Raw genomic sequence first — 27,224 nt, forward strand, 5'->3', positions numbered from 1 at the left:
TGTCCGAAGATGACAGGAAAATTTTTAATGAGGTGTTACAGGACACTCAAGTGGCTGCTCGTCAGGCGATTCAGAGTGGTTTGGACACAGTGGACTCTGTCGCCAGGTTCATGGGATCTTCTGTGGCTACAAGAAGAAGTGTCTGGCTTAAATCTTCAGAGTTCTCCCCGGATGTACAGGCAACACTTTTGGACCTACCTTTCGATGGCTCTGGTCTCTTTGGCAAGAAAGCAGATGCGGCCCTGGAAAGATTTAAAGATAGTAAGGCAACTGCCAAATCTCAAGGCCTTCAGACTCAGACCTTTAGTTTCTCAATCTTGTGGAGAATGGGTATGCTCTTCCCTTTCGGGAATTCCTTCCAAATTAGCCTTCTTGCCAAGGGACTTGCTCAGAGGACCACCTTCTTCTCCTGCAGGAGGAAGTTCTGACATTACTGAAAAAAGGTGCAATAGAGGTGGTTCCGGAGCAGGAAAGGGGTCAGGATTGCTACTCCCGGTATTTCCTGATACCCAAAAAGGATGGCAGATTACGTCCAATCCTGGATCTCAGGATCTTAAACCTTTTTCTGAAGCAGGAAAAGTTCAAGATGCTCACCCTTGTGCAGGTTCTTCAAGCGCTGCAACAGAAGGATTGGATGGTGTTGATCGACTTGCAGGACGCGTATTTTCATATCCCGATCCTGAAGTCGACCAGGAAGTATATCCGTTTCATGGTAGGGTCGCAACATTATCAGTTTCCGGTCCTTCCGTATGGTCTTACTACTGCACCTCGAGTCTTCACCAAGGTGATGGCAGTGGTGGCAGCCCATCTCAGAAGGTCGGGGATTTCGGTTTTCCCCTATCTGGACGACTGGCTGAACAAAGCAGGGTCTCCGGAGAAGGTGTGTCATCATCTGCAAGTGACAACGCGGCTGTTGTACAGATTGGGTTTTTCGATAAACGTGCTCAAGTCTCACCTAGTGCCCTCTTTATTGGGGCGGTACTGGACACTACTGTCTGTCAAACATTCCCTCCTCCTCAAAGGATTCTCGACATTCAGGAAATGATCCCTTTGTTTTACAATGTAGCGGTCGTTCCAGTCCTGAAGGTCCTTCGCCTGCTCGGTCTGTTTGCTTCCTGCATTCTGTTGGTCAATCATGCATGCTGGCACATGAGGGCGCGCCAGTGGTGCCTCCGCAGGCTGTGGTATCAGCACAACGGAGATCTCAGGGAGTCTGTGAGGAGCTCCAGAGAAGCTGCGGCGGATTTATCTTGGTGGAGCGTGAAAGGCAATCTGTCTCAAGGGAATCCCTTCCATCTACCTCCATCGGTGGCCACAGTGATAACAGTTGCATCCACTCTAGGGCGGGGTGCTCATCTGGGGGACCTGGAGATCAAGGATCTTTGGTCTCCAGAGGAAAGGTTGCTTCACATCAACCTTCTGGAGTTACGGGCTCTACGTTTGGCGCTCAAGGCCTTTCTCCCTTCCCTTCGCGGTCAGTCGGTTCAAGTCCTAACTGACAACACTACCGCTATATGGTATGTCAACAAACAGGGAGGAGTAAGGTCTCATTGTCTTTGCAGAGAGGCTCTGCGTCTCTGGTCCTGGGTTCGGGACCATCCGATTTGTCTGATTGCAGATCATCTTGCCGGGGTTCTAAACATGCGTGCAGACAGTCTCAGTCGGCAGTTCTCAGCCGACCACGATTGGAGGCTTCTTCCGGAGGTGGTTCGTCACATCTTCCAGACGTGGGGAACTCCTCGGGTGGACCTGTTTACCACTCACGAGAACGCTCACTGCCCGTCATTCTGCAGTCTCCAGTATCCGATGCAGGGAGCTTTGGGGGACACGTTTCAGTTGAGTTGGGTCTCACAACTCCTTTACGCGTTTCCTCCCATACCCTTAATTCCTCGAGTTCTGAGGAAGATTCGTCAAGACCGGGCCCAAGTCATTTTGATCGCCCGTGATTGGCCAAGAAGGGTGTGGTATACAGATCTTCTCCACCTCTCCTCGTGCCCTCCGCTCCGTCTCCCTCTCAGGGCAGACCTCCGCTCGCAGGGGCAGGTTCACACCCCCACCTCCAGACCGTACACCTTCATGCCTGGAGATTGAATGGGGCAACCTGAATTCTTTTTCTCTTCCTTCTGACGTGGTGGACCTTATTTTGTCCGCCAGACGTCTCTCCACCAAGTCTATTTATTCATATAGGTGGTCCAAGTTTGTTCATTGGTGTGGGAAGAAGTCTATTGACCCTTTAAGGGCCCGCTTATCTGACATTCTTCAGTTTGCTCTGTCTCCGGGTTTTGCTGTAGCTACTGTGAAAGGCTATTTATCGGCTTTGTCTGTGATCTTTGCTTGCCGGACCAGCCGTCCTTGTTTAAATCACCCATTGTGTTACGATTCATTAACGGCCTTACCAACAAATATCTGCCCACTCCTTTTATTGTGCCTCAATGGAATTTATATCTTGTCTGTACCTATTTGATGGGTTTTCCCTTGAGGTTATTGTCGTTAAAAACTATGTTTCTTGTTGCCATTACCTCGGCAAGGAGGGTAAGTGAGCTTCAAGCTCTGAGTTCAAAACCCCCATTCTTGACTATTCATGCTGATAGAATGGTTCTCAGGACCAGGGCTGCCTTTCTGCCTAAGGTGGTAACTCCCTTCCATCTGGGGCAGTCCATTACCCTTCCTTCCTTCTATCCTCCCCCTTCCAAGGAGGACTAAAGACTATTGTGCGAATGACCAGTTCTTCTTGGGCTTTGCTGGCTGCAGGAAAGGCAGAGCGGTGCACAAGCACACACTTTCCAGATGGATTGTCTTGTGTATCAAGATTTGTTAGTCTTTGGCTGGTAAGGAACCTCCAGAGGGTTTAAGAGCTCATTCTACCAGGGCAAAGTCTTATACATCTGCCTTATCTAGAGGTGTTCCTGTTGAGGACATTTGTAGAGCGGCAACTTGGGCCTCCCGCCAAACTTTCGCGAAGCATTACTGCTTAGACTCCGAAGTGAGGAGGGATGGTCACTTTGCGCGTTCTGTCCTACAGGATTTTCTGGTATAAAAGGGTGGACACCCTCCTCCGGGAGTGGGGACTGCTGAGGGACTCTATTCACAAAGTGAGGAATCCACTGGCAGATGTGTCCATAAGAAGAACAAGTTACTTACCTTCGGTAACGCTTTTTCTGGTGGATACAGTATCTGCCTGTGGATTCCTCACTGACCCACTCGCCTCCCTGTTGTCCACCCTTGTATACCTACAATGTTGATATTGTCTATTTTATTTTCAATGGAAGTCTTTTACAGCATTGTTTTCACACTGTGTGTGTTGGTTGAATTCTGTGTACTATATATATTTATGTCGGTCCGTCCGTGTGCCTCGAAGGCACGGGAAAAAAGGGCGGAACTGATGTCATCACGCCGACGAGGCTCCTTTATGGCTCCAGTGACGTCAGCGGAGTCGCGAGCGGAGCCATGGTTCTACGACGTCGTCCTCGTTGGCGTGGAGAGCTACAACAAATTTCGGAATGCTGCTGGCGCAGGGGATATTCACAAGGTGAGTAATCCACAGGCAGATACTGTATCCACCAGAAAAAGCATTACCGAAGGTATGTAACTTGTTCTTCAGGCTGCTATGATGAAGTCCTAATCAGAGAAGGGAGAGTTAAGGCCTTTCGGTAAGTAGAGGTCTTCACTATGCACAAATCTCAAATGTGGCCCCTGTGTCTGAATTCACTGACTAAGTCATCATATTGTAGCTTGGCAGTCACACTCAATGGCATGTTCAATTTGTCAGGATTTGCTGCATCAATGTAGCTGTTGATGGACGAAGAATACAGTGTACAGTTGGTCAAAGATCTAAATGCAATAGTTCAAGTATTTGTATATAAATTTGTGCCGCTAACATTTTAGAGAGGGAACAAATGACTCTTTACTCATTTCCACTACCATGAAGTGAAATGTTTTGCCAAAGACTAACACTGATATAATGTCACTATCTCTTCAGACATTTTACCTCTGCCACTATTGCATGGTCATTTCAAGAGTTTTGTAAAAGTTCACCAATTTTGTTGTGTGCTGCCAATATAAACATTCCTTTCACACATTTGCTCCTGAGAGCATTCATATTGTTTTTTGGTAATGCTCTGAAAATATTTACAGTGTAACTATCCTTTAGCCCCAAGGCAGTGCCGCATATGTGGAGGACTTGCAGTATTTGAGTGTCGAGAGTGCTATGATGACCATGACATTTCTACTGGAAAAATCAAGCAGTTCTGTAAAACCTGCAACACTCAGGTATGTCCCATTTATTTAAAATGGTTTGTAAGGCTAGTTGGAAGTACCATGGGTTGTAGGGCTATATTAATTTACATAGATAAATAAGGTAATGAACTGCCGTTATTGTCCCTTGATTATTCCATCCATTGCTATGGTATGATAGTGTTTGCCTTGATGTGTAAGCTTAAGAACCATAGATACGTGTACTGTATCACCATGTTAGGACTTTTAGCTTACAGAGCTAAGCACCACTATGTCAGTTGTATTGAAATAAATAATACAGAGCATGTTTATGGAACTTCTTGCTTTCTAATGTCTCAGGTGCTTTTCTTTACTCTAAAGGTGGGGTATTTGTGCAATAGAAATCATCAGTGCTTTAAAAACAGGTTTTTCAATTATGTCTCCTATTATTTAAAATGCCATACCAATTAACACGTTTATACTTTGCACGTTCATATTCCTTGTTTTAGAAAATAAGCACAGGATCGAACAGTTCTCATCTCAGCTATATGGCACCACCATACGTCACCTGGGACACTTTTCCTGTTGTGGGATTTCTTTTAATAAAGCTTTGCAATGTGTTACTTTAGTCTAAGACTACAATTGCCACAGTGCATTTGGTTGTTAAAAGAAAGCTCACAAGTGGAACATGATGCTAACTTCTAGAATGAACTGAAGACCTATCTCTTGAAGGAACATTTTGTCCTCAAGAAGGATCATCTGCTTCTGATGGATACTTCTACCTGCAAATTCCTCACCTGTCGAATCCCCTCGAGGTGCCAGATTTAATCCAGAAACTTATAAAAGCTCTTTTGTGCCTAAAAGATGCACCACAGCTTCAATCTGGGATTGAGTTCCACCACGAATTTGACCTGAATGAGCCGTATAAAGCTCCATCAAGATGAATTAATGTCAGTTTTTTTCCGCACTACCTTCAAAACGAATGCAGACATTTTTCCATTCAATTTGGATTTTCAGCAGTGCGTCACAAATGTCTTCCCAAAACTTTCAGAATTCAAGAAATGTAATTCTGCAACAGATGGATTTTTCTGACCCCACGTTGTCAGTCTCTTGTGCCTGGGGGCTAAACTTTATTCCTAGTCATGTGAAAAGTGTGGCTGCATGCAAGCCAAGGACATAGGGACTGCTTTCTGCGTTCTTCAAATAAACTGCAGGCAGTGTGGTACTCTTATAACTAAATGAAGCCTGTTTCTCATGTAGACCTACCTTTTCCTTTTGAGATATGGATCAGTTAGTGATACCAAATCTTATGCATTACCTAAAGGACAAAGGTGGTTTGTATTTAACAGGATGCCTCTAGACAGGTCATTAGAGCCAACTTGGATGCAGCAGGTTCAGTGGCCTTTAAAGACTTGTCTGGCTCAAGTCGACTGGCTTATCCGGTGACGTCCAAGCAGCGTAAATGGACATGCTGTTTGTTGGGTAAAAAGATTTTGAGTACAAAGATGATCATAATGCTGGAAAATTACAAGGCAGGCAGAGCAACAACCCACATCTTGGGTTGCTGGCAAAAGACTGCGCCCAGTTCAGGTAATTTCAAGACTTCTTCAGGGGCTTCAGGTTTCATCAGGATCAACTCTCCCAGCTTTCGGAGCAACTGAGCTCAATTCTTTAACTGTACAGAAGCAGAGACATGAGTAGAGGCCAACAGCCTCAACTGTCCCCTTCTCCTCTTCGACACCAACTGAATAGCTGCTTTAGTTTCCACTCAAAGGAGCATGTGCAGTCTGTGTGAGGACTTGTATCCTCCTTTCTATGGGCCAGGAAGTTCATAACATCGAACCAGTGTGTTCTTCAGATTATAGAAAGGGGGTATGCCCTACCCATCCAGAAGACTTTTCCCCACAACCCCTGCCCCTGAGTCCTTTCAGTCCCATTTCTGCAGCAGGAGTTGGTAGCCCTGCTGTAGAAAGGAGCAGTGGAGTTGGTTCCAAAGCAGGACATTGGGCAGAGGTGCTATTCTCAGTACTTGCTGGACCATTCGTCAGGTTCCGAGGAAGAGTCGCCAAGACCAGGCCAAGTCATCTTCATCGCCTCCGACTAGCAGAGAAAGATGTGATATGCAGACCTCTGCATTTCTCCATGTGTCCTACACCCTGTCTTCCTCTCAGAGTGGTCCTCCTCTCCCAGTTGGTGGGGTACGTACAGCACTCCAATCTCCAGAGTCTCCAGCTTCATGCCTCTAGATTGAGCCTGAACACATGAGCTCCTTCCAACTGCCACCAATGGTGGTTGACGTGATATTGTCAGTTTGCCACCCCCTATCAAGACAATCTACTAGGCAAGATTAAATACATGTGTTGGCTGGTGTGCTGAGAATTATGTGATTCACTTGAAGACTTGCTTGGTGGAGGTCCTTAATTTTGCAATTTCATGCTAACCTAACAGGGATGTACGATGGACACAGTCAAGGCATACATTGAAGCCTTGTTGGCATTTCTCTTCCTTCCAGAACAGCCATCCCTGAACAGATCTCCCATCATGAAGAGCCTTTAAAGGGACTGGTTAATTTGTTTCCTCCTACCACATTAGTTATGACACAGTGGGATTGTGATCCTTGTGTTGACTTTATTGATGGTTTCTCCCTTTGGCCCTCTGCAGGTGTTGGTTGAGCTTCTAATGCGAAACTCCATTTTTACCTTTGCGAGGTATGCCAGTGTGTTGCAGCCACAATGCATGTCAGCTGTACACTTCCCTGCTCCCGAACAAGTTGGTCCTCAGGTCTAAAGTAGCTTTTTTCCCAAAGGTGGTGACCCATTTCCATCTCTGTCAGTTCATTACCCTTTCTACCTTCTTTCCTTCACCTCACCTCACCCCACCATGGAGGAGGAGAGATTATACCGGCTGGACCCGAAAAGGTTAGTCCGTTTTTATATTGCCTAGCCAACTCTTTGTGGGTCACATAGTTAGTAAGAAGGGCAAGCCTTTTCACAATAAAACCTTATTAATGCATGTTTCTGCGCATAAAAATGTGATTTTTCCCTCAGAACGCATACATGGAAGGAAGGAGACATCTTTCACTTCAGCGCTAGTCACAGTTTGTTCCTGTGGCTGAGATTTGTAATTTTGAAACCTGGGATTACCTTCACACTTCTAACAAATATTGTTTGAATTCAGAGGTGATAAAGGATGACCATATCCCACGCTCTGTCCTACAGGATTTCCTTTAGAGCCACCACCAGGAGTGGTACTTTGGAATCTATTCAACAAGTGATGAACCGACAGGTATAAATAATTACTTTTGATAAGTCTCTCTACCAGCAGATTCCTGTCCGTACCCACCGCTTCCCCGTTCTGAATGATTGCCGTAGTCCACTTAAAAATGTTTTGTTCTAGATTGCTGCATTGCACTGCCACAATTGATGCTGTTTCCTTGTCTCTGCCACTTAGGGCACAGGCAAAATAGATCAGGAAGTAACGTTGTTTGCACAGTGATGGACTCTTTAAAGCTCCTTTGACATGACTGTGGCATCGCTACTGGCGTGAGTTAGAGCAAGCACCCCATACAATGCCAGGAGAGCAATAAAAAGGTTTTCAGATTAAGTCTGGTGCTTGGAAATATTCAACAGTTGAAGTGTTTGCAGCTAGCTACAGAATCCACAATAATGATCAATACCAACAATAAGTAGTTTTCTTCTTTAGGATTGGAGACCGATTGTTCGGCAAAAAGAGTCAAGAAAACAGGCATACACTGTTTCATAGTATAGCTCTTTGCTTTAAGATCCACAAACCCCCAGCAAAAAGAACCACCTGATGATATGTGAAGCACATTATGCCATGAGCATCACCCAGAAAATCCTCAGGAAAATAGGGAACATTCAAAATACCGCAGCCAGACTGGTTCTTGACATCCCCAGTATCACCAAACACCTCAGAGAGCTCAACTAGCTCCCAGTCAATGAAAGAATCCCTTTCAAGCTCCTCACACATGCCTACAAAGCCCTCCACGACGCAGGACAAGCATACCTGAACCATCAGCTCTCATTCCACATACTCACTAGACACCTCGGCTCTGCCCAGCTGGCCCCGGCCACCATCTCTCGAATCCACAAGATTAGAACCAGAGGAAGATCCTTCTCCTATCTCGCAGCCAAGACCTGGAACACTCTGCCTCTCTCCACCTCGGGCAATCCCCATTACTGGCCCAATTCACGAAGGATCAAAAGAACTGGCACAAATGATACAGCAGTCGCCCTCTACCCCCAGCGCCTTGAGAAAATCAGGTAGCCACGCTTTACTCCAGTATTGCAACTTTCATGGATTCCCATAGCTTGCATCATTCCCGGTCGTCGGAATGGGAGTCTCGGTAAACAAAATAACATAGCAGTAGGTACAAAAGAGAAAGAAAAAGGCCTAGGCCTCTTTCCCTTTTGCAGCGTATCCACCTCTTTTTGCAAAAGAGACCAAAGCAAAGCAACAGCCAATCAGATTAGCCTCACCCCATAGAACCCTCCTGAGAGAACCTCACAGCCTCAGATTTTCTACCGCACGTTGTGCTAAGGGAGTCTCCTTTGAGCTCTGCTCACTTCAACTCTAGTTGACTATTTTTTCAGCCTTTTTTCTTCAGAATTGTTTGGTATTTCATCTGAAAATGTCTGACAAGGAGAAGAAAACCCTTTTCAATGCTTGTTTTACCTGTGGCAGGAAGAAGCTGTATGTGGACAGGAATAAGGACAGCATTATTGCCTGTACCCTGATCACAAGGCAGCGGACTGCAAGATCTGCTGCACCTTCTCTACAAAGAATCTCTGGGACGGTGAGGGTCGTCTCCTCACTTGACTCCAGAAGCTGAAGTCGAGGAAGGAAACTCTGTCAAGTGACAGTGGGGATTCATCATCTGCCACCTCATCTAGAAGGTCAGTGAAAAGGAGTAGGGCTTCCCCTTCACCATCCTCAGAACGTTAAGGCCTCAAAAAAGACCCCCCGTGAGTCTGAGAGCCGGAGTCCTAGCAAATCTCCTCACTATGGTGCAAAGGAGAGGGAAGGACTATCTTCAGCTACAGCAGTGGTGGACGACGCTGCAGAAGACCCCGTCGACGAAGACTTCCAAATTCCAGGTGAAAAAAGTTGCACCGTCGACAGGCTCGTCGACGGTACCTTCTAGTCTCCACACATCAACTTCAGCGTCGACGACTGTTACGACTACGGTGTCGTCGTCGAGAGCAACTACGACGATGACGACGACGGCAGGAGTGTCGACGGTCTCGTCGACGGCAGTGTCGACGACGCCCATCTCGTCGACGACGATTCAACCGCTGACTGTGGATCTTCCATCGACGACCTCGGCGACTATGGTTTCTCTTGCAACCCCATCGCCAAAGGTACCGTCGATGACATCTTCGTCGACGGGGTGGATCACTATTTCCTTAAAGAGGATAACGCCTGGTATGACGTCTCCAAGGAGGGTTATCCCCTTGCCTCCCGCACTGTTACTCGAAGAAGAAGAGGATTCTTATGGGGATGATCAGGATTCTTTTGGCTATGCCCGTAGCCCCTCACAATTGTTGGTAAAATGCCAAGACACTGATTCTGAGGGCGAATACCTTCATGAGTGCTCATACCAGCAATCCTATCGTCAACAGGAAGGCGCAGGCCAGGATATGGTTTCAGTTCCTTCTTCCCTCCTAGCAGATCTTCAGGGCATGTTGCAGGATTATAAGAAGAGGTTTTCTCAAGCTACTCCTCCTCCTGCTACATCTTTCTCTGCAGTACATGCTGTGCCTGCACCATCAGCTTCTGCAGTGGTTTCTCCAGGAGAACCATCCCAGATGGTTTCACAGCCGCAGGTACCCGGGCCAGGTATACCTCCAGTGGTCCAAGATGTACATGATGATTCCTCGGACGAGGATCAGGACGATGGCAACAGGTCTAACCAGGGTATAGAGTGGTCCCAGACCTAGCTTCACCTACTGCGGATCCAGTGGACTCTCCCCCCAGCAGACATTGGGGGATTTCACAAACTGATGGAAAGAGCCTCCAGTAGATTTAAACTTCCTATGCCTTCTGTTCAAACAGAGTGCTTCCTTTATGATTTTAAAGAGTCCTACAGGAAAGTGGTCCGGTCCATTCCCATTGTCAGCCATGTCTGGGACGAGGGTTTAAAGGCAATGAAATACCCGGCTACAGTCATTCCAATTTTGCCACGCCCGAAGAAGAAGTACAAGGCCCCTGAGGATAGTCCAGCTTCATTGATCGGTCAGCCGAAGGCGGATGCGGTAATATCGCAGGCGGCGCAGAGAAAGTCACGCAATCCTTCTGCACCCTTGACATCTCCTCCTGATAAAGAGGGCAGGCGCCTTGATAATGCGGGGAAAAGGTTTTCCTCTATGGCAAGTCTTTTGGTACTGGCAGCGAATGTGTTGGCGATCCTTGGCAGATACGAACGCCAAATGTGGTGCGATCTCTCACCATATTTGGCCCAGCTCCCTCAGGAGTCCAAGGTGGAGGCCAAGAAGATCCTACAGGAGGGAGAGGCTACATCAGCAGAAGTGATTGACTGCGCCATGGATATTGCCACGACTGCTTTCCGTTCGCTGGCAGGCGCAGCTGTTCATCATCGCCAAGGCTGGCTTAGGGCGACATGGTTCCGGCCGAAGGGCCAGAACAAAATCCTGTACCTTCCGTTTGATGTTGAGGCATTATGTGGAAAACATATCGAAAAATGCCCTCCAGGACATTAAAAAGGATACGGAGATGGCAAGATCTCTCTGTACTCTTCTGTATCGGAAGGTTCCTTTCCATGGGGCCAGAGGGAAGAGTACCACAGACTACAGAGGTTCGTACCAACAACAACGGTACTCTTCTTATGGTTCAACGCCTCAATCTTATCGACCATCATACCAACAAAGACAGTGCCAGACCCCTTCTTTCTCTAGGTCCAACACTAGAGAAAAACAGAATCGCCAGGGATGTGACACTACCAAGCGGCAATAGCGGTGTTCTGGCTCTGCCTGCTGTACCCACCTCCCCATCAACATCTGTGGAAGGCAGGGTGTCTCAATACCTCCGCAACTGGAAACGGATAACATCAGACCGTTTGGTGCTCAACATCATTCAAGATGGCCATATGTTGGAGTTTATTCATATGCCACCTTCCAAGCCCCCAGCCGCCATGCCTTCAAAACATCTGTGTCTCTTGTGGCTCGAAGTTCATCAGATGCTCCTCAAGGGAGCTGTAGAGCTGGTCCCCCTTTCTCAAAAAGGGGAAGGTTTCTATTCCAGGTTTTTCCTGGTCAAGAAGACGCTGGAAAAAGGGTGCCTAATTTTAGATCTTAGGGAGCTAAACGCCTTTCTCATAAGTCAATCCTTTCGCATGGTCTCTCTCCAGGATATCTGACGTCTCCTCAACCCTGGAGATTTCATGGCCACTCTCGATCTTGAAGATGCATATTTTCACATACCCATTCATCCAGCCCACAGGAGGTTTCTTAGATTCACAGTAGCCAAGAGCCACTTCTAATTCAAAGTTTACCCTTTGGACTTTGCTCTGCCCCGAGGATCTTTACCAAGGTGCTGGCACCGGTAGCACCTTTCCTAAGGAAACCGCATTTTCAAGTCTTCCCATACCTGAACGACTGGTTGCTGAAGGCCCCATCTGGCGGGCAGCGTAGGAGACCGTCGAGGCATGTACGACTCTGTTTAGCAATCTGGGCCTGACTCTCAACAGGGAGAAGTCGTCCCTCTAACCTTCCAAGATAGCACGATTCCTGGGGGCTATTCTGGACACGTCTCTCAGCAAGGCTTCTCCATCCTTCGAAAGGCAAGAAAAACTGAGGTCCATGGCTCATTTGTTGAGAAAAAGAAAGTGTCTTACAGTACGCCGTTACAAATCCCTTCTAGAAGTGATTTCTTCATGCATCCCTCTGATACCCCACTGCAGGTTCCGGATGCGATCTCTTCAGGAGCAACTAGACATGCAATGGCAGCAAGTTCACGGCTCCTTCGACGACAAAGTGGTGATTACTGCGTCACTGAGAAAAGCAGCCTTGTGGTGGACGAAAGAAGAGAATTTATCCAAGGTCTATCCTTCGTAAGCAATCCAGCTCCTCAGGTTGTAGCGACAGATGCCTCGCTGGAGGGCTGGGGTGCGGTTCTTCAGGACTTATATGTAAGCGGGCTTTGGTTGCCCCAGCACCGCCTTCTTCACATCAACCTCCTGCAGCTCAGAGCGATCCGTCTGGCACTGCAAGCATTTCTTCCACGATTGCAGGGTTCAGTGGTTCTCGTCCGCACAGACAATACCAGGGCCATGCACTGCATAAACAAGGAAGGGGGTACCAGATCTCTTCCGTTGTCGCAGGAGGCCCAAAAAATTTGGGAGTGAGCGATCCTACACGGAATATCGCTACAAGCGGAACACCTACCAAGAGTGCTAAACGAAAAGGCGGACAGGCTCATCAGGCTTTCGTCAGTCAGCCACGAATGGGAACTAAACCTGACGGTCTTGGAGGAGATTTTCCTCCGTTGGGGAAACCCTCAATAGATCTCTTTGCCACCCCGGTGAACAGAAAATGCCAGTTTTACGCAAGCAAACTACACCAACGAGGATCGCTGGGGAATGCGCTTTCGATTGCCTGGTCAAGAGCAATTGTATATGCCCCCATTCCATTGATTCCGAGACTACTCGGGAAGATCAAGACGGAACCGTGCAGGATGATCCTAATAGCTCCAGCTTGGCTGAGGCAGTTTTGATTCACGGAGCTTCACCTCCTTTCTCTGGCCCCTCCACGTCCTTTACGGATCTTCTCACGATGTCTCAGGGCCAGATCTGGCATCCGGATCCTCGTTCCTTACACCTGTTAGCATGGCTCCTGAGCAGTGAGAGTTCCAAGACCTTCATCTCTAGGAAGAAATAAGAGATGGTCTCTCTCAGACTAGAGCTCCTTCCACTAACAAGACTTACCGTTTGAAATGGAAACGATTTTGCATCTGGTGCCAGCAGAAAAGTGTTGACCCTTTCTCGTCTCAACCTCATCAGGTTCTTCCTTAGTTCCTGTCCTTGGCTAAGGCACTGCTGGCTCATTCATCCATAAAAGTTGCATCCGGACCTTCTTTTTGCTCATCCAGAATTGTCAAACAATTTCTCAAAGGTCTTTTCGAGTTTTTCCTCCAGTGAGGCCTCCGCCCCCCACATGCCATTTGAACTTGGTTCTCACCCAGCTGATGAAGCATCCCTGTGAACCGATTCATCGAGCAGATATGAAATTCTTCTCGTGGAAACTGGCGCTCCTTCTTGCTCTCACTTCGGCGAGACTTATTGGAGAATTGCAAGCTCTCACAATACAGGAACCTTTATGTTATGGTATTGTATGTTTTGTATAGCGCTCATCTACTCCGAGGAGTGTCCCGGCGCTTCAAACCCGATGAGGAGCAGGGCAGGCAGAGGATGGCCAGTTCTACTGAACGAAAAGCCAGGACTTCAGGTCTTTCCTAAAAGCTAGCAGGGTGACGGTCTTTCTCAGAGTGACCGGCTGTCAGAATCCCTCCTACCCTAAAATCGGTTTTCAGTTCAGTTTGCCACAAAATGAGGTGGGCCATATGTGGAAACTCTTCCTGGTCCCGTTTGTGGCATATTCGAAATCTTAAGATGGCCGTTGGGAAGCAGGAGTTGACAGTCTAGTTGTTCTGCTAGCCCCTGAGAGGAATCCAGGTGACGAGCGCGCTACATTAGAAGTGCGCACTTCACCTAGGTATTCAGCTGAGGTAGTTGATATTCGTAGCGCTAGTAAATACGGCCCAGTGAAAGAAGATTTTCATAGCGAAAAAGAGTATTTCAGTGCTAGCAACTTCGCGTCAGAGTTCAGAAGTCACAGCCGGAGGTCAGTGCAGAAGTTCTTCGTCGAGGCGGAATTAAGCTAAGTCATGTGCAAATAGACTGAAAAAATAAAAGACTGTGATTCTTGACAATTGTTTAGAGAAAGCTAAAACAAACAGATTGAAATTCGAGTTACCAGAGTTGTGCGGCTAACAGCGTTTCATTCCTAGTAGCGAAAAGAAAAAGAAAGGAATGTTAGCTAAGATAATAACAACTTAGGGTAAAAGACACTACATAGAAATATTAAAGCGACTTACCTGGAAATTCTCAGTGAAGATTAATCGTCTAGTTACCAGAACAAAAGACCTGTAAATAAAGAAAATAAACTCATTAGAGGAAGTAATTAATATAAGGAGAAGCTGTAAGAAAGAAATACACGACATATAACCTGGTAGGTTAAAAGAGAGAGAGAGAGTTAATTAATAGCTAAAGGGCAAGGTAGTTGTTTAGTAATAACCTTGTTAATATTTTGCAGAAGTAGACACTCGCAGCAACATAGTATTTACAAGAAGGCAAAATAGAAGACATAGAGCAGAAAACATTAGGTAGGTTCCAATGAATCTAAATAAATAATTAGATACAGATAGACACCACAGAAAATAAGAATCTAATATTTTTTGCAGGAGAAATAGAACAAGCAATCTTAATACCACTCAAGAGGTACACTTCAGGTGAAAAGAAGAGAGGCAGGTCTACATAGGACCTTGGGTAGGTTAATAGCAGAGTAAGAGTTAAAGTAAGCATAGAGCAGAGTAGAGGAAGAAATCTTAACACGTTGCATATGCTTAGTTTCCCTAGGAATCTTCGATAGGCTGATCAATAGCAGATTGAAGAACCTGACAGAATACCAGAGGGTCCGGACCAGTCTCTTCTGATTCTTTTTTGTTATTTTATCCGATTTCCCCCTTCCCCCCATCTGATTAGTTGGAGTTACGATGTCATTCTGACTCTGACTGATCAGAGGGTGGAGTCGGAAAGCTAGCATCTTCTGTTCCTGTGCAAGTATCAAGGAAACCGAGTTTGGTAAGCAAGTGGTCTCTGACAGAGTGAAGTTCCCACGTTGTAAAACTTGCACCCGAACAGAATGGTTGAGGGAGTTAACTTGCAGACCTTAGGGGCGGTCTTAGATGCAATACAAAAAGAGTTGGTAGCGATGAAGGAAGAGAATCAAAGTTTGAGGCAAGAAGTGATGAATTCTAGAAAAGAGACAGCGGCACTAGCGCAGAGAATTAGACAACCGCACCCTGGGAATAGAGAGAGTCCAACCACTTCAGCGGGGTAAGCAAACAGATTAACCACGCAGGTGATACACTCCTTGTCCCCAGTAATACCTTTGGCAGCACCAGAGAGGTTTAGCGGGGACCTACAGAAGGCACAAGTATTCATCACGCAATGTTCTTTGCATTTTATGTGTGGCCCTCTATCTTCCCTGATGCGCAATCTAAAGTGGCATTCATTTTATCGTATTTAAGTGGAGATGCGGCAGCATGGTCTATGCTAATTGTGTCTCGAGACGACCCTCTTTTACAAAACTATGACGAGTTTAAAAAAGAATTCCTACGAATATTTGACCGAAGACGAATCTCTCAGGCAGTGGACAATGAGCTGCTGGATTTAAAACAGGGGAACAGAGATTTGGTGGCTTATTTGGCCCAGTTCAATAAGTTAATTATGGAAACTGATTGGCCGGAAAGTAAAAGGACAGCAATCTTCTATCGTGGCTTGACGAACTAAAGGATGGGCTGTCGCAAATTCCGAATCGTCCTACGGAAATATCTGCCCTAATCGATTTGGTTTTAGAGTTGGATTTTGGTCAAGGGGAACGAAAAGGAGAGAGGAGGCGTGAGTTTCGGAGCATCGTTCCTCGGTTCGATAGAGCCAAAAATGATGTAGGAAAGGGAGCCGAAGGATCCACAGGTCCTGAACCTATGCAAATAGGAACTATAAGGGGACCACTCTCTAAGGAAGAAAAGGAAAAGAGGCGAGCCAGTAATTTATGCATGTATTGTGGTTCAGGTGGACATTTTGTGCGTAATTGTCCAAAGAAGCCCAAGGGATCATACAAGCCGGGAGGAAAACTTGCAGCACCACCTGTAGAAGGTGTTGTACAGGTGGATGCGAGTCAAGAACCAACTCCACAGGAACACCAATTGGCAAATACCTTGCAGTCATCTTCGCCACATTTGGTATTATCTATGACCATAAAATTTCGTCAAGAAACTCGGGAAGGAGTGACTGTAATGGTGGACTCGGGAGCTACTGGTAATTTTTGTGACCTGAAATATGCAGCTAGAATAGGCTTAAGGGCGATCGCCAAAACTAAGAGTGAACCAGTCAGAGCCATTGATGGGACAAATCTATCTTCAGGACCCATAGTCAGTCATACCGAACTGGTGCAGTTGATTCGAGAAGATGGGCACAGAGAAGAAATTCACTTTAATTTAATTGATGCTCCTCAGTTTCAACTCATCCTAGGACTCCCTTGGCTCACTGAGCATAATCCGACTATAGATTGGGCGGCCAGAACAATCGAAATGACTTCAAATTACTGTAGAGAAAATTGCTTCAGAAAACAAAGGGAAATGAATAAAGAAAATCCGGCTCATGCCTTGTGTTCAGCAGATGCAACAGTGTGTGTAATCAATACACAGCCTATTCCACAGGAATACCAAGACTTTGAAGATGTGTTTAATGAGCAGGAAGCAGAACAACTACCACCTCATCGTGTCTACGATTGCAAAATAGATTTTGAACCAGGGGCGAATATACCATGTAGTCGAGTCTACGCCTTGACTGAGAAAGAGCATAACCATTTGAAGGAGTACATCGACAAGTATTTGGCCAATGGATTTATTCGTCCCTCCCAATCCCCAGTATCCTTGCCTTTATTTTTCGTGCCGAAGAAGGAAGACGGCGAATTAAGGACATGTATTGACTATCGCGCAATCAACAGAATAACCAAGAAGAACAGGTACCCACTTCCGCTCATTTCTGTCTTGTTGGATCAGGTGAAAGGGGCGCAGATATTTACGAAGCTAGATTTAAGAGGAGCTTACCACCTCATTCGAGTAAGAGAAGGCGATGAGTGGAAGACAGCCTTTAGAACTCGTTTTGGATTATTCGAATATCAGGTGATGCCCCCTATGGGCTGTGCAACGCTCCAGCGGCATTTCAACACTTTATTAATGATGTCCTTAGCGAGTTCATTGACCAATGTGTAATTGTGTATATTGACGATATATTGAGCTATTCCTTCAACACTCTGGAGCATCAGAAACAAGTGCGAAGAGTTCTGCAGAAACTTCGAGAGAATAAATTGTTTGTCAAGTTGGAGAAATGCGCTTTTGATGTCACACAAGTTGAATTTTTGGGTTTCGTGATCTCACCGTCAGGAATCCATATGGACAAACGGAAAATTCAGGCTGTTCCAGAGTGGAAATCCCCGACCAGTGTCAAAGAGGTACATGCATTCATCGGATTCGCTAATTTTTACCGGAGGTTCATCAGCGAATTTTCTCGGCGCATACTACCTCTTACTCGAGTACTAAGGAAAGGAGTACGTTTTGAATGGTCAGAGGAAGCAGAGTCAGCTTTCAAGGCCTTGAAAGAAGAGTTCACCTCGGCACCCATCCTTCTTCATGCGGATCCATTGGAGCCTTTCTATGTCGAAACGGATGCTTCGGATTTTGCGGTAGGTGGTGTACTCTCTCAAATGAACAAGGAGACAGGTCAGTTGCATCCAGTGGCCTATCGGTCGAGAAAATTGACGCCTGCAGAAATCAATTACACTATTCCGGAAAAAGAATTGCTGGCAATTAAGGATGCCTTCAAGGAATGAAGGCATTACTTAATGGGGGCCCATCATGTGGTTACAGTTTATACAGACCATTGTAACTTAAAATTTTTGAAGTCAGCTAGGACTTTTACACCTCGACAGCTTCGTTGGTCGGGGTACTTTGCTGACTATGATTTCGTAATCACCTACAGGCCAGGAACTCAAAATGGAAAGGCAGATGCCTTGTCTCAAATAGGAACAGGAGAAGAAAATAATCAAACGAGGACACAGGCAATCATTCCCAGTTCTAAGATCATTGGCACCATCGACACCTTGAATGTTAAGGAACAGATTGTTCAAGCTTTAAATCCAGAGGAAATGCAGGAATGGGTTCAACAAGTGAATGGAAGGGAATTCTCGATGGTTTACCCTACCAAATTTCAAAGCTTTATTCGACATTTGTCATAAAAGCATCCTCCTAACCTAATACAATAAATACTATGTCTAAAAATACTTCCTAAAACACATATTAAACAATGACAGTCGAATGCTATACATATAAAAGATACAAGTACATTTTCCAGAATTCATAGAAATGGCAATTCATATAACAAAATGGATGGATAGTAGCAACCATATTTCAATTTACTGTGTTTGACATTAAAGTACGAGTGCGGATTACCCAAGCCCAGGCAAGAAATTTTGCTACGGCAACTACAAATGGAGCTGAACAATCGGATTCTAGTATTCTAAGGGCTGTCGATTGGCTACGGGTACCAATATTTAAGCACACTGGTTTTAACCATTTGCGCCTAGGGCTGATATAGATCCCCGGCGGCAGGTTAGCCCAGCACCATGTGACTCTGGGCAATAGCTCGCTTAATCTTCCCGACGGCCCCCAGCGCCTAGAGACCCTTACGGGTGATTGTGCGCTTTACAAATGTGGACTTTATATACAATGGGCAACAGAATAACAAATGGGAAATGTGCTCTGTTTGATCTTTGCAAAAATAACAATGTTCATCCCACAGTGGAGACCAGTGTTTCTTAAACGCATTCACAGGTAATGTTCCTATACGGAATTGGAAGTACAGTTTCCTATCCTGTGGACGTTCAATTATATCCCAATATAGTTCGCATGACGGATACATTTTTATGTCCAAAATACGAGATAACAATTTTGGTTGGGATCCATTACAAAACATTGTTGTATAGACCATTTCCCAATATAATTCTTTCAGTTTTGCTTTTGTAGGAAAGCTAGCCACATCATTAGAGCCCCATAAATGTTCCAGTTTTAACTTTACAAGAAGTCCCCGTAGTTCTTTTAGCCATTCAATACAGTGAAAACGATCGAACTCAACAACATCTGCCAAAGCTGAAGCATAATGATTTAGCTCTGGAGTCACCATCAGGCGTCTCCAATATAAGAGTGGCCGTAGCCTGGCAATATCCTCAATGCTTTTCCTGCCAAGGTCCAGCTTCAGTGGAGTTGTGGGTGTGCTTTGGGGGACCGTTACAAGCCCTCGCAAGAATCTGTTTTCTGCGCGTCCCAGCTCTCCCAAGTTTGAAAACCCCCATAATTCAGATCCATATAGACAAGCGCCTAATACTTTCATGTTATAAATTTCAAGTGCACAATTTACCGGCTTAGTTAGCGATGCTCGGTGTTTTAAAGCAACTGCGCCTGCAAGCTGGCTAAACTTCAAAACTGTCGTGTTTTTGTGCGATTTCCACTTCATATTTCCCTGTAGGAGGATGCCTAGGTAAGAAAAAGCGTCCACTTTCTCTAGGGGAGTACCTTTATATTTTATTACACCTTTAAAAGTGGAATGTTGATTTAGGCACATGAATTTAGTTTTTGTGGTATTCAGTTCAAGGCCCCTATTATCACAAAATTCTCCAAAGGCGTCAACCACTTTTTGGAGACCGCTCGGCGTGCGTGAAAGTAAAAGCGTGTCGTCCGCAAACATAAGGACGGGAACGCGGGAGCCTGCTATAATTGGGGCGTCACTTGAAAGTTTCTTTAGATGGTCAACTATGCCATTTATATAAATTGAAAATAGTGTTGGTGCTAGGACACATCCTTGCCTTACTCCTCGTTCTACTGGAAACGGGTCTGTAACTTCTCCCTGCTTGCCCCACCTAATTTTAGCAAAATTATTTTCATGGAGGCGGACTAGGAGGGTAAGAAGTTCCTGGCTTAATCCTACATCGGCCAGGGTCTGCCACAATTTTTCTCTGGGGACCAAATCAAACGCTGCTTTTAGGTCCACAAAGACGGCATACAATGACCCCTTTTTTAGTGTGACATTTCTCCAATAGATGGCTATGAAGTATAGGACTTGGTCAACACTACTAGTCAGGGGGCGAAACCCTGCCTGGTAGGGTGACAATATGCTCCTTTCATCAATCCATTGCTGCAGTTTGTTCTGGACTAGGCGCCCCATCAGTTTTTGGGCTGTGTCAATTAAACTGATGGGTCTATAATTTTTAGCTAGAGTTTTGTCCCCTTTTTTAAATATGGGGACGATTTCTGCTCCCTTCCATGATGCAGGTACCTCTCCTCCCATCGCCACTGCATTGGCCAACATTTCAAAGTAGGTACACCAGGATTTCCGATCCGATAAGAATATATCAGCCGGGATTCCATCCATACCCGGGGCTTTTCCTCCCGCTATACAATCCAATGCTTTACTAACGTCCTTTTCATTAAATATTTGGTGTTTGAAAAAGACGGGTGGTGGGGGTTTGATGGAGCTGTAGGCTAGATTCCGTGCATACTGTGGTTGGAAAAACTCAGTCCATTTGTTTTTAGCAACATGGTTTTGTGGCTGAGCAGCTATCCCTCCCCTTTCCCATTTTACCAAGGACCAGAATCGCTTAGAGTCCTTGGCAGCACAGGCTTCCTTCAAGTCTTGCCAGCATTCCTCATCCCAGCGTTTCCTGGCCTGTTTCTGAGTCAGTCTATAATTGTCCCTAGCCCTCCTAACTGCTATGGCATTGCCTGTTCTCAATTCTATACTTAGGTTGAGCCGTGCCAGCCTACAACTCTTGTCATACCATCCATGACTTGGTTGTTCCTTTTTAATTTTATTAGGATCTACTATTTTGATAAAAAAGCTCTGGATATTACAAAAGAGGTTTTTATGTGCCTCCATCATATAATCTTGGAAGTTAGGCTTCCCACAGTGGGACTTAATGTTGCTTACTTCATCGACTACTATTTTTTTGAGATTCTCAAATTTTGCTGCATCTTCTAATAGCATTCTCCATTTCAGATGTCGTTGGTTATTCGAGCAAACAACATCTTGCGTGACCATTTCATTGTTATTGGTAGGCTCTGTACTCTCATTATAGGGGTGGAGAGTCAGGCATAGAGGGTTGTGGTCACTTTCTAATCTCTTTTCCACGACCATATCTACCATTTTATTCCAGGTCCTTACATCCAACAGTAAATAGTCAATTCTACTAGCTGCTCGACCATTATCAAACGTATTATTCCCTTCTAGATCAGAGGGCGAGCGCCCGTTTACTGCTCTTAAGCCTTTTGCTAAACAGAGACTCTTTAGCTGGATTGCCACCGTGCTCCATTTTTTAATAACAGGCACCTCTAGCTGGGGTATACCCCACTTAACATCCTCCTCCTCAGACAAAATCCTATCCTCTTCACCTAAGGGTTCAAAGGTGGCGTTAAAATCCCCACCTACTATTACATGGGATTTTGCTGTTATCATTTCAATGTTCTGCTCTAGAATTGTTACAGCCTCTGAGGATTTACCACTACCAACTCCCCTGGCATAGACATTATACAAGACAAGTTCACGGCCATTTTCCCAACTGATATCAAGTGCTATGATATCATTAGAAGGTACAGATCTTTGTTTTATGGAACAGGTCAATGACTGACGTATCCAAATTAGCAAGCCTCCTGAGGGACGTCCTAAACGATTTTTCGTTGCTGGCATATGAAAGTTTAGATACCCCTGTCGAAAAGTTGGGGTCAATGACCAGGTTTCTTGCAGCATAATTATATCATATTGGTCAATGAAATCCACCCACTCTGGTATAGTTATTTTATTTGCTAAGCCTGCTATGTTCCATGAGACAAGGGACAGTGATGGTGTCTCTTCATGTTGCAACGCCTGGCACTTCTCAGCATTATTTACAAATACTTCGCGTTCAGCAGTTATTATTTCTCCATCCGTCAATATTGTTTTGCTTTCTTCTGCCTCTCTAACTCTGTTTAGACCCTCTAAATCTGCCTTTATCTCTCCATGGACAAAAATTTGGGGTTCCCTAGGGCCTATTTTCTGATTGCTCGGCTGTGTACATTTCATATTTTCTGCCTTTCCATTATTTAGGATTATCTGCTTTTTGGGAGAGGCAGATTCACGACTTGCGAGTCAGTCGCATTCGTTTAAATCAGATAAAGCCGAATAACGATTTGCCAAATTTAGTCCCCAATCACAGGTAGGGCCACCCCTAACCCTTCTATTTCCAACTACTGACCACTTGGTTCTCAATATGCCTGGCTTGGCTACGAGTCCTCTTCTAGTGTAGAAAAAATCCAACATAAGTGGAATTACTTCTGCCGTTCTAAGTTGTGGAGGGAAGATATTGTGCAAAATGTCCGGTAATACCTCAGGGCCCTTAAGGTTTAATACCACACAATCACCTGCAAATTTCTTAGGTTTAGTCCCTATCCACTTTACCCGTCTCGCTGATAGCAAGTCTTCTAAAAGCTTTTCTTTTCCCCAGGGAGATATGTGCATGTTGTTACTCAGCCACTGCGAAGCTTTATTTAATAGGGAATCTGGCGACTCAGTCTGACCTGTTTTCAGTGGTGGGACATTAGCAAGTACTAATATCAATGGTGAAGCTTCTACAATGAGCTCCATGGGACTTGTTTCAGTATTAGAATCAGGGGATATAATATTCCCTTGAACTGTCGGAGGATCTGGGGCTATATAGTTGCTAGGGTCATTACTAGATCTAGTACTAGTAGACTGGATAGGAGCTGGAATATCTTCTATTCCCCCAGAAATGTTTCCCCCTATTGTATTTCCCATCACTTGTTTTTCATCAATTTTACTTAATACCAAATTCGGTATCTCTCCCACACTATCATTTGTTGTTTTTAGAAGGGTCTCCAGTTTATTAACTTTGTCAGTTAGATGATCTATTTTGGATATAAGGGGTTTGATTAGCCGAGATATCTTAGATTCTAGCATGCCCATAAACTTACTTGATAACATATCGTCCCATCCTGTGTTGCCATTCCCTTCCTCCCTTATCCCTTCTGAGACACTCTTGTGTTTATTTCTAGGGGGGTTTGTTGGTTTGTTCCTACTAGACCGGAGTCCTTCTCTTTTGGGGGGGACTTTTGTGGATCCTCTTGTTGCTCTTGGTGCAGGCACTGGGGGAGAGATGCTCTCTTTATCTATCCCTGACTCATTACAGGACATGTTTAACTCATCCCCAATTAGTGGGTCGACATTTGAGTCTAGTTGTGCAACAATAGATGCTGTAGAAACATTTAACACTAAACAATCATTATTCTCATCCGCATGCAGATCTATGAAATTTATTTCATCAGAGTCCAGTTGGATTAAACCAAGGTTTTCTGGTTGAGCACATGGTGGAGAGTCACTGAGCCCCAAGGAAGACCTCCGTTCATTGTTGATTTTTGTCACCACTTGGACTAAATAATTGTCCATAGTGTTGGCAGGAGTGATGGGGGTCTTCTGTCTCGACATGTGGGAACCACGCAAGCCTAATACGATATGGCAAGATGTAAAAATATTACAGATAGCAAGATTTTAAGTTTTAGGCACTTAGACAGTTAGTAGCAACTGGGCGAAGAAGCAAATAACTCACAGCACTGAAGATGATAGATTCCTGGCCCAGTCCAGTTGTGGCCAGTCTTGGACTGTCTTAGACTGTCCGCCCTTTGTCCGGGCTTCGTCCGGCGTCCCGCACACGCGTCCCGCTATGCGTCAGTGGTACGTTTTTGTAGGAGGAGCAAGGGCCGGGAAGAGACTCCAGGTGCGCTACGGTGATCCTGCGCGGAACCCTGGATCTCGCAGTCCCAGCCCCTGTTGCAGCAGCCTTTCTATTGCCTTATAGCGAAGTACGCCTCTCCTCAGACTTGTACAGGCGGACGGTGAGTTTTCTTGGCAGAGTCACGGTTCCCTGAGACACAAACGAGCGGCACCCGCGGAGCGGGGGCCGCGAGCAGTTAGTAGAGCAGGTCAGCCAATCAGGGAGGAGCAGGGGCGGGAAGAGACTCCAGGTGCGCTACGGTGATCCTGCGCGGAACCCTGGGTCTCGCAGTCCCAGCCCCTGTTGCAGCAGCCTTTCTATTGCCTTATAGCGAAGTACGCCTCTCCTCAGACTTGTACAGGCGGACGGTGAGTTTTCTTGGCAGAGTCACGGTTCCCTGAGACACAAACGAGCGGCACCCGCGGAGCGGGGGCCGCGAGCAGTTAGTAGAGCAGGTCAGCCAATCAGGGAGGAGCAGGGGCGGGAAGAGACTCCAGGTGCGCTACGGTGATCCTGCGCGGAACCCTGGGTCTCGCAGTCCCAGCCCCTGTTGCAGCAGCCTTTCTATTGCCTTATAGCGAAGTACGCCTCTCCTCAGACTTGTACATGCGGACGGTGAGTTTTCTTGGCAGAGTCACGGTTCCCTGAGACACAAACGAGCGGCTCCCGCGGAGCGGGGGCCGCGAGCAGTTAGTAGAGCAGGTCAGCCAATCAGGGAGGAGCAGGGGGCGGGAAGAGACTCCAGGTGCGCTACGGTGATCCTGCGCGGAACCCTGGGTCTCGCAGTCCCAGCCCCTGTTGCAGCAGCCTTTCTATTGCCTTATAGCGAAGTACGCCTCTCCTCAGACTTGTACAGGCGGACGGTGAGTTTTCTTGGCAGAGTCACGGTTCCCTGAGACACAAACGAGCGGCACCTACCAAGCAGGGGCATTGTACTTGCCCACACCAACCTTGCAGAAGGAAGCCATGCGTGAATGCCATGATCATTTGTTGGCAGGTCATAAGGGAGAGTTCAAAACGGCGGATCTAGTCAAGAGGAAATATTGGTGGCCACAAATGAATAAGGACATCGAACAATATGTGAAAACATGTGAGATATGCGCACAGGGGAAATCAGAATGGCAGGCACCCAAGGGATTGTTACAGCCCTTGCCCATTTCCCCTTTTCCTTGGCACACAATCACTTTAGATTTGATAACTGATCTCCCATCCTGTCAAGGGTACAATACCATCCTAGTGGTAGTAGATGCATATACCAAAATGACACACTTTGTAGCTTTAAAAGGAATCCCAACTGCAAAACAGTTAGCTAGTCATTTTAGTACACACGTGGTGAGGCTGCAGGGAATTCCTAAAGTCATAATATCTGATCGAGGCACCCAGTTTGTGTCCCATTTCTGGAGAGCTTTCATGAAGGGACTGGGGGTAGAGACACGTTATTCCACCAGTTTCCACCCGGAAATTGATGGACAAACCGAACGAGTGAACCAGTAATTAGAGCAGTTTTTAAGATTGTTTTTCTTGAAGCAGGGCGGGGAATGGCCAGACTATTTATGGACAGCAGAATTCGCTCACAACAATGTGACGAGTGTGTCCACTGGGTATTCACCGTTCTATTTTAACTATGGAAAACACCCTAACTCCACAGTACAAGATTTTCAGATTTCTGTCCCACCAGTTAGAGATGTAGTAACTCACTTACGTCAGGTACATGAATCTGCATCTAAGAATCTAGAGCAGGCTAAGGACAAGTATAAGAAGTATGCAGACAAGAAAAGAAAAGAGCCCTCTAATTTGGAGATTGGGAATGAAGTCTGGTTGAATACAAAAAATCTTCGACTAAAAGGCAATCGAAAATTTCAGCCCAGATTCATTGGTCCCTATCCCATTGAAGAACAGATAAATCCAGTAACCTACAAATTGACATTACCACCCAAACTCAAGATTCATACTGTTTCACGTCTCATTATTGAAAAAATCAGCTCCGGGTTTGAGGAGAGAATTAGTTCCCCAACCCATTCAGTTGGAGACTGGATTGGAGTTTGAGGTTAAGGAAATTCTGGACTCCAAGTTAGTGAGAGGGAAACTGTACTATCTGGTTGATTGGAGAGGCTATGGCCCGGAGGAACGGTCTTGGGAGCTTGATTCTGACGTTCATGCCCCTAGACTGGTAAAGCTTTTTCACCAACAGAATCCCGCTAAACCAAGATTGGGAGGACCTTCCTTGGTGGGGGGTACTGTCAGGATCCATCCTACCCTAAAATCGGTTTCCAGTCCAGTTTGCCACAAAATGAGGAGGGGCATATGTGGAAACTCTTCCTGGTCCCGTTTGTGGCATATTCGAAATCTTAAGATGGCCGTTGTGAAGCAGGAGTTGACAGTCTAGTTGTTCTGCTAGCCCCTGAGAGGAATTCAGGTGATGCGCGCGCTACATTAGAAGTGCGCCCTTCACCTAGGTATTCAGCTGAGGTAGTTCATATTTGTAGCGCTAGTAAATACGGCCCAGAGAAAGAAGATTTTCATAGCGAAAAAGAGTGCTAGCAACTTCGCGTCAGATTTCACAAGTCACAGCCGGAGGTCAGTGCAGAAGTTCTTCGTCGAAGCGGAATTCCTGTCGTCTAGCAGCAGCTCCGTGCAGTGTGTGACAGGATACAGAGGGAGCGGAGAGAGCAAACACGTCGGAAATAAGCTAAGTCATGTGCAAATAGACTGAAAAAATAAGACTGTGATTCTTGACAATTGTTTAGAGAAAGCTAGAACAAACAGATTGAAATTCGAGTTACCAGAGTTGTGCACCTGACAGCGTTTCATTCCTAGTAGCGAAAAGAAAAAGACAGGAATGTTAGCTAAGATAATAACAACTTAGGGTAAAAGACACTACATAGAAATATTAAAGCGACTTACCTGGAAATTCTCAGTGAAGATTAATCGTCTAGTTACCAGAACAAAAGACCTGTAAATAAAGAAAATAAACTCATTAGAGGAAGTAATTAATATAAGGAGAAGCTGTAAGAAAGAAATACACGACATATAACCTGGTAGGTTAAAAGAGAGAGAGAGTTAATTAATAGCTAAAGGGCAAGGTAGTTGTTTAGTAATAACCTTGTTAATATTTTGCAGAAGTAGACACTCGCAGCAACATAGTATTTACAAGAAGGCGAAATAGAAGACATAGAGCAGAAAACATTAGGTAGGTTCCAATGAATCTAAATAATTAATTAGATACAGATAGACACCACAGAAAATAAGAATCTGATATTTTTTGCAGGAGAAATAGAACAAGCAATCTTAATACCACTCAAGAGGTACACTTCAGGT

The 27,224-nt window shown here is 45.6% G+C and overlaps 1 protein-coding gene across 4 annotated transcripts in view; it reads left to right on the top strand.

Annotated features, from left to right (window-relative positions):
- Positions 1-27,224, top strand: part of CYLD (CYLD lysine 63 deubiquitinase) — a 491,869-nt gene that overhangs the window by 426,297 nt on the left and 38,348 nt on the right. For all 4 annotated transcript variants that reach the window (XM_078670509.1, XM_078670506.1, XM_078670508.1 and 1 more), the window contains one exon: positions 4,151-4,269. In XM_078670509.1, the coding sequence (XP_078526635.1) occupies positions 4,151-4,269 (119 nt within the window). The remainder of the gene's footprint in view (positions 1-4,150; positions 4,270-27,224) is intronic.

The sequence above is a fragment of the Lissotriton helveticus genome, chromosome 12, assembly GCF_964261635.1.
Source record: "Lissotriton helveticus chromosome 12, aLisHel1.1, whole genome shotgun sequence".
Taxonomy (NCBI): domain Eukaryota; kingdom Metazoa; phylum Chordata; class Amphibia; order Caudata; family Salamandridae; genus Lissotriton; species Lissotriton helveticus.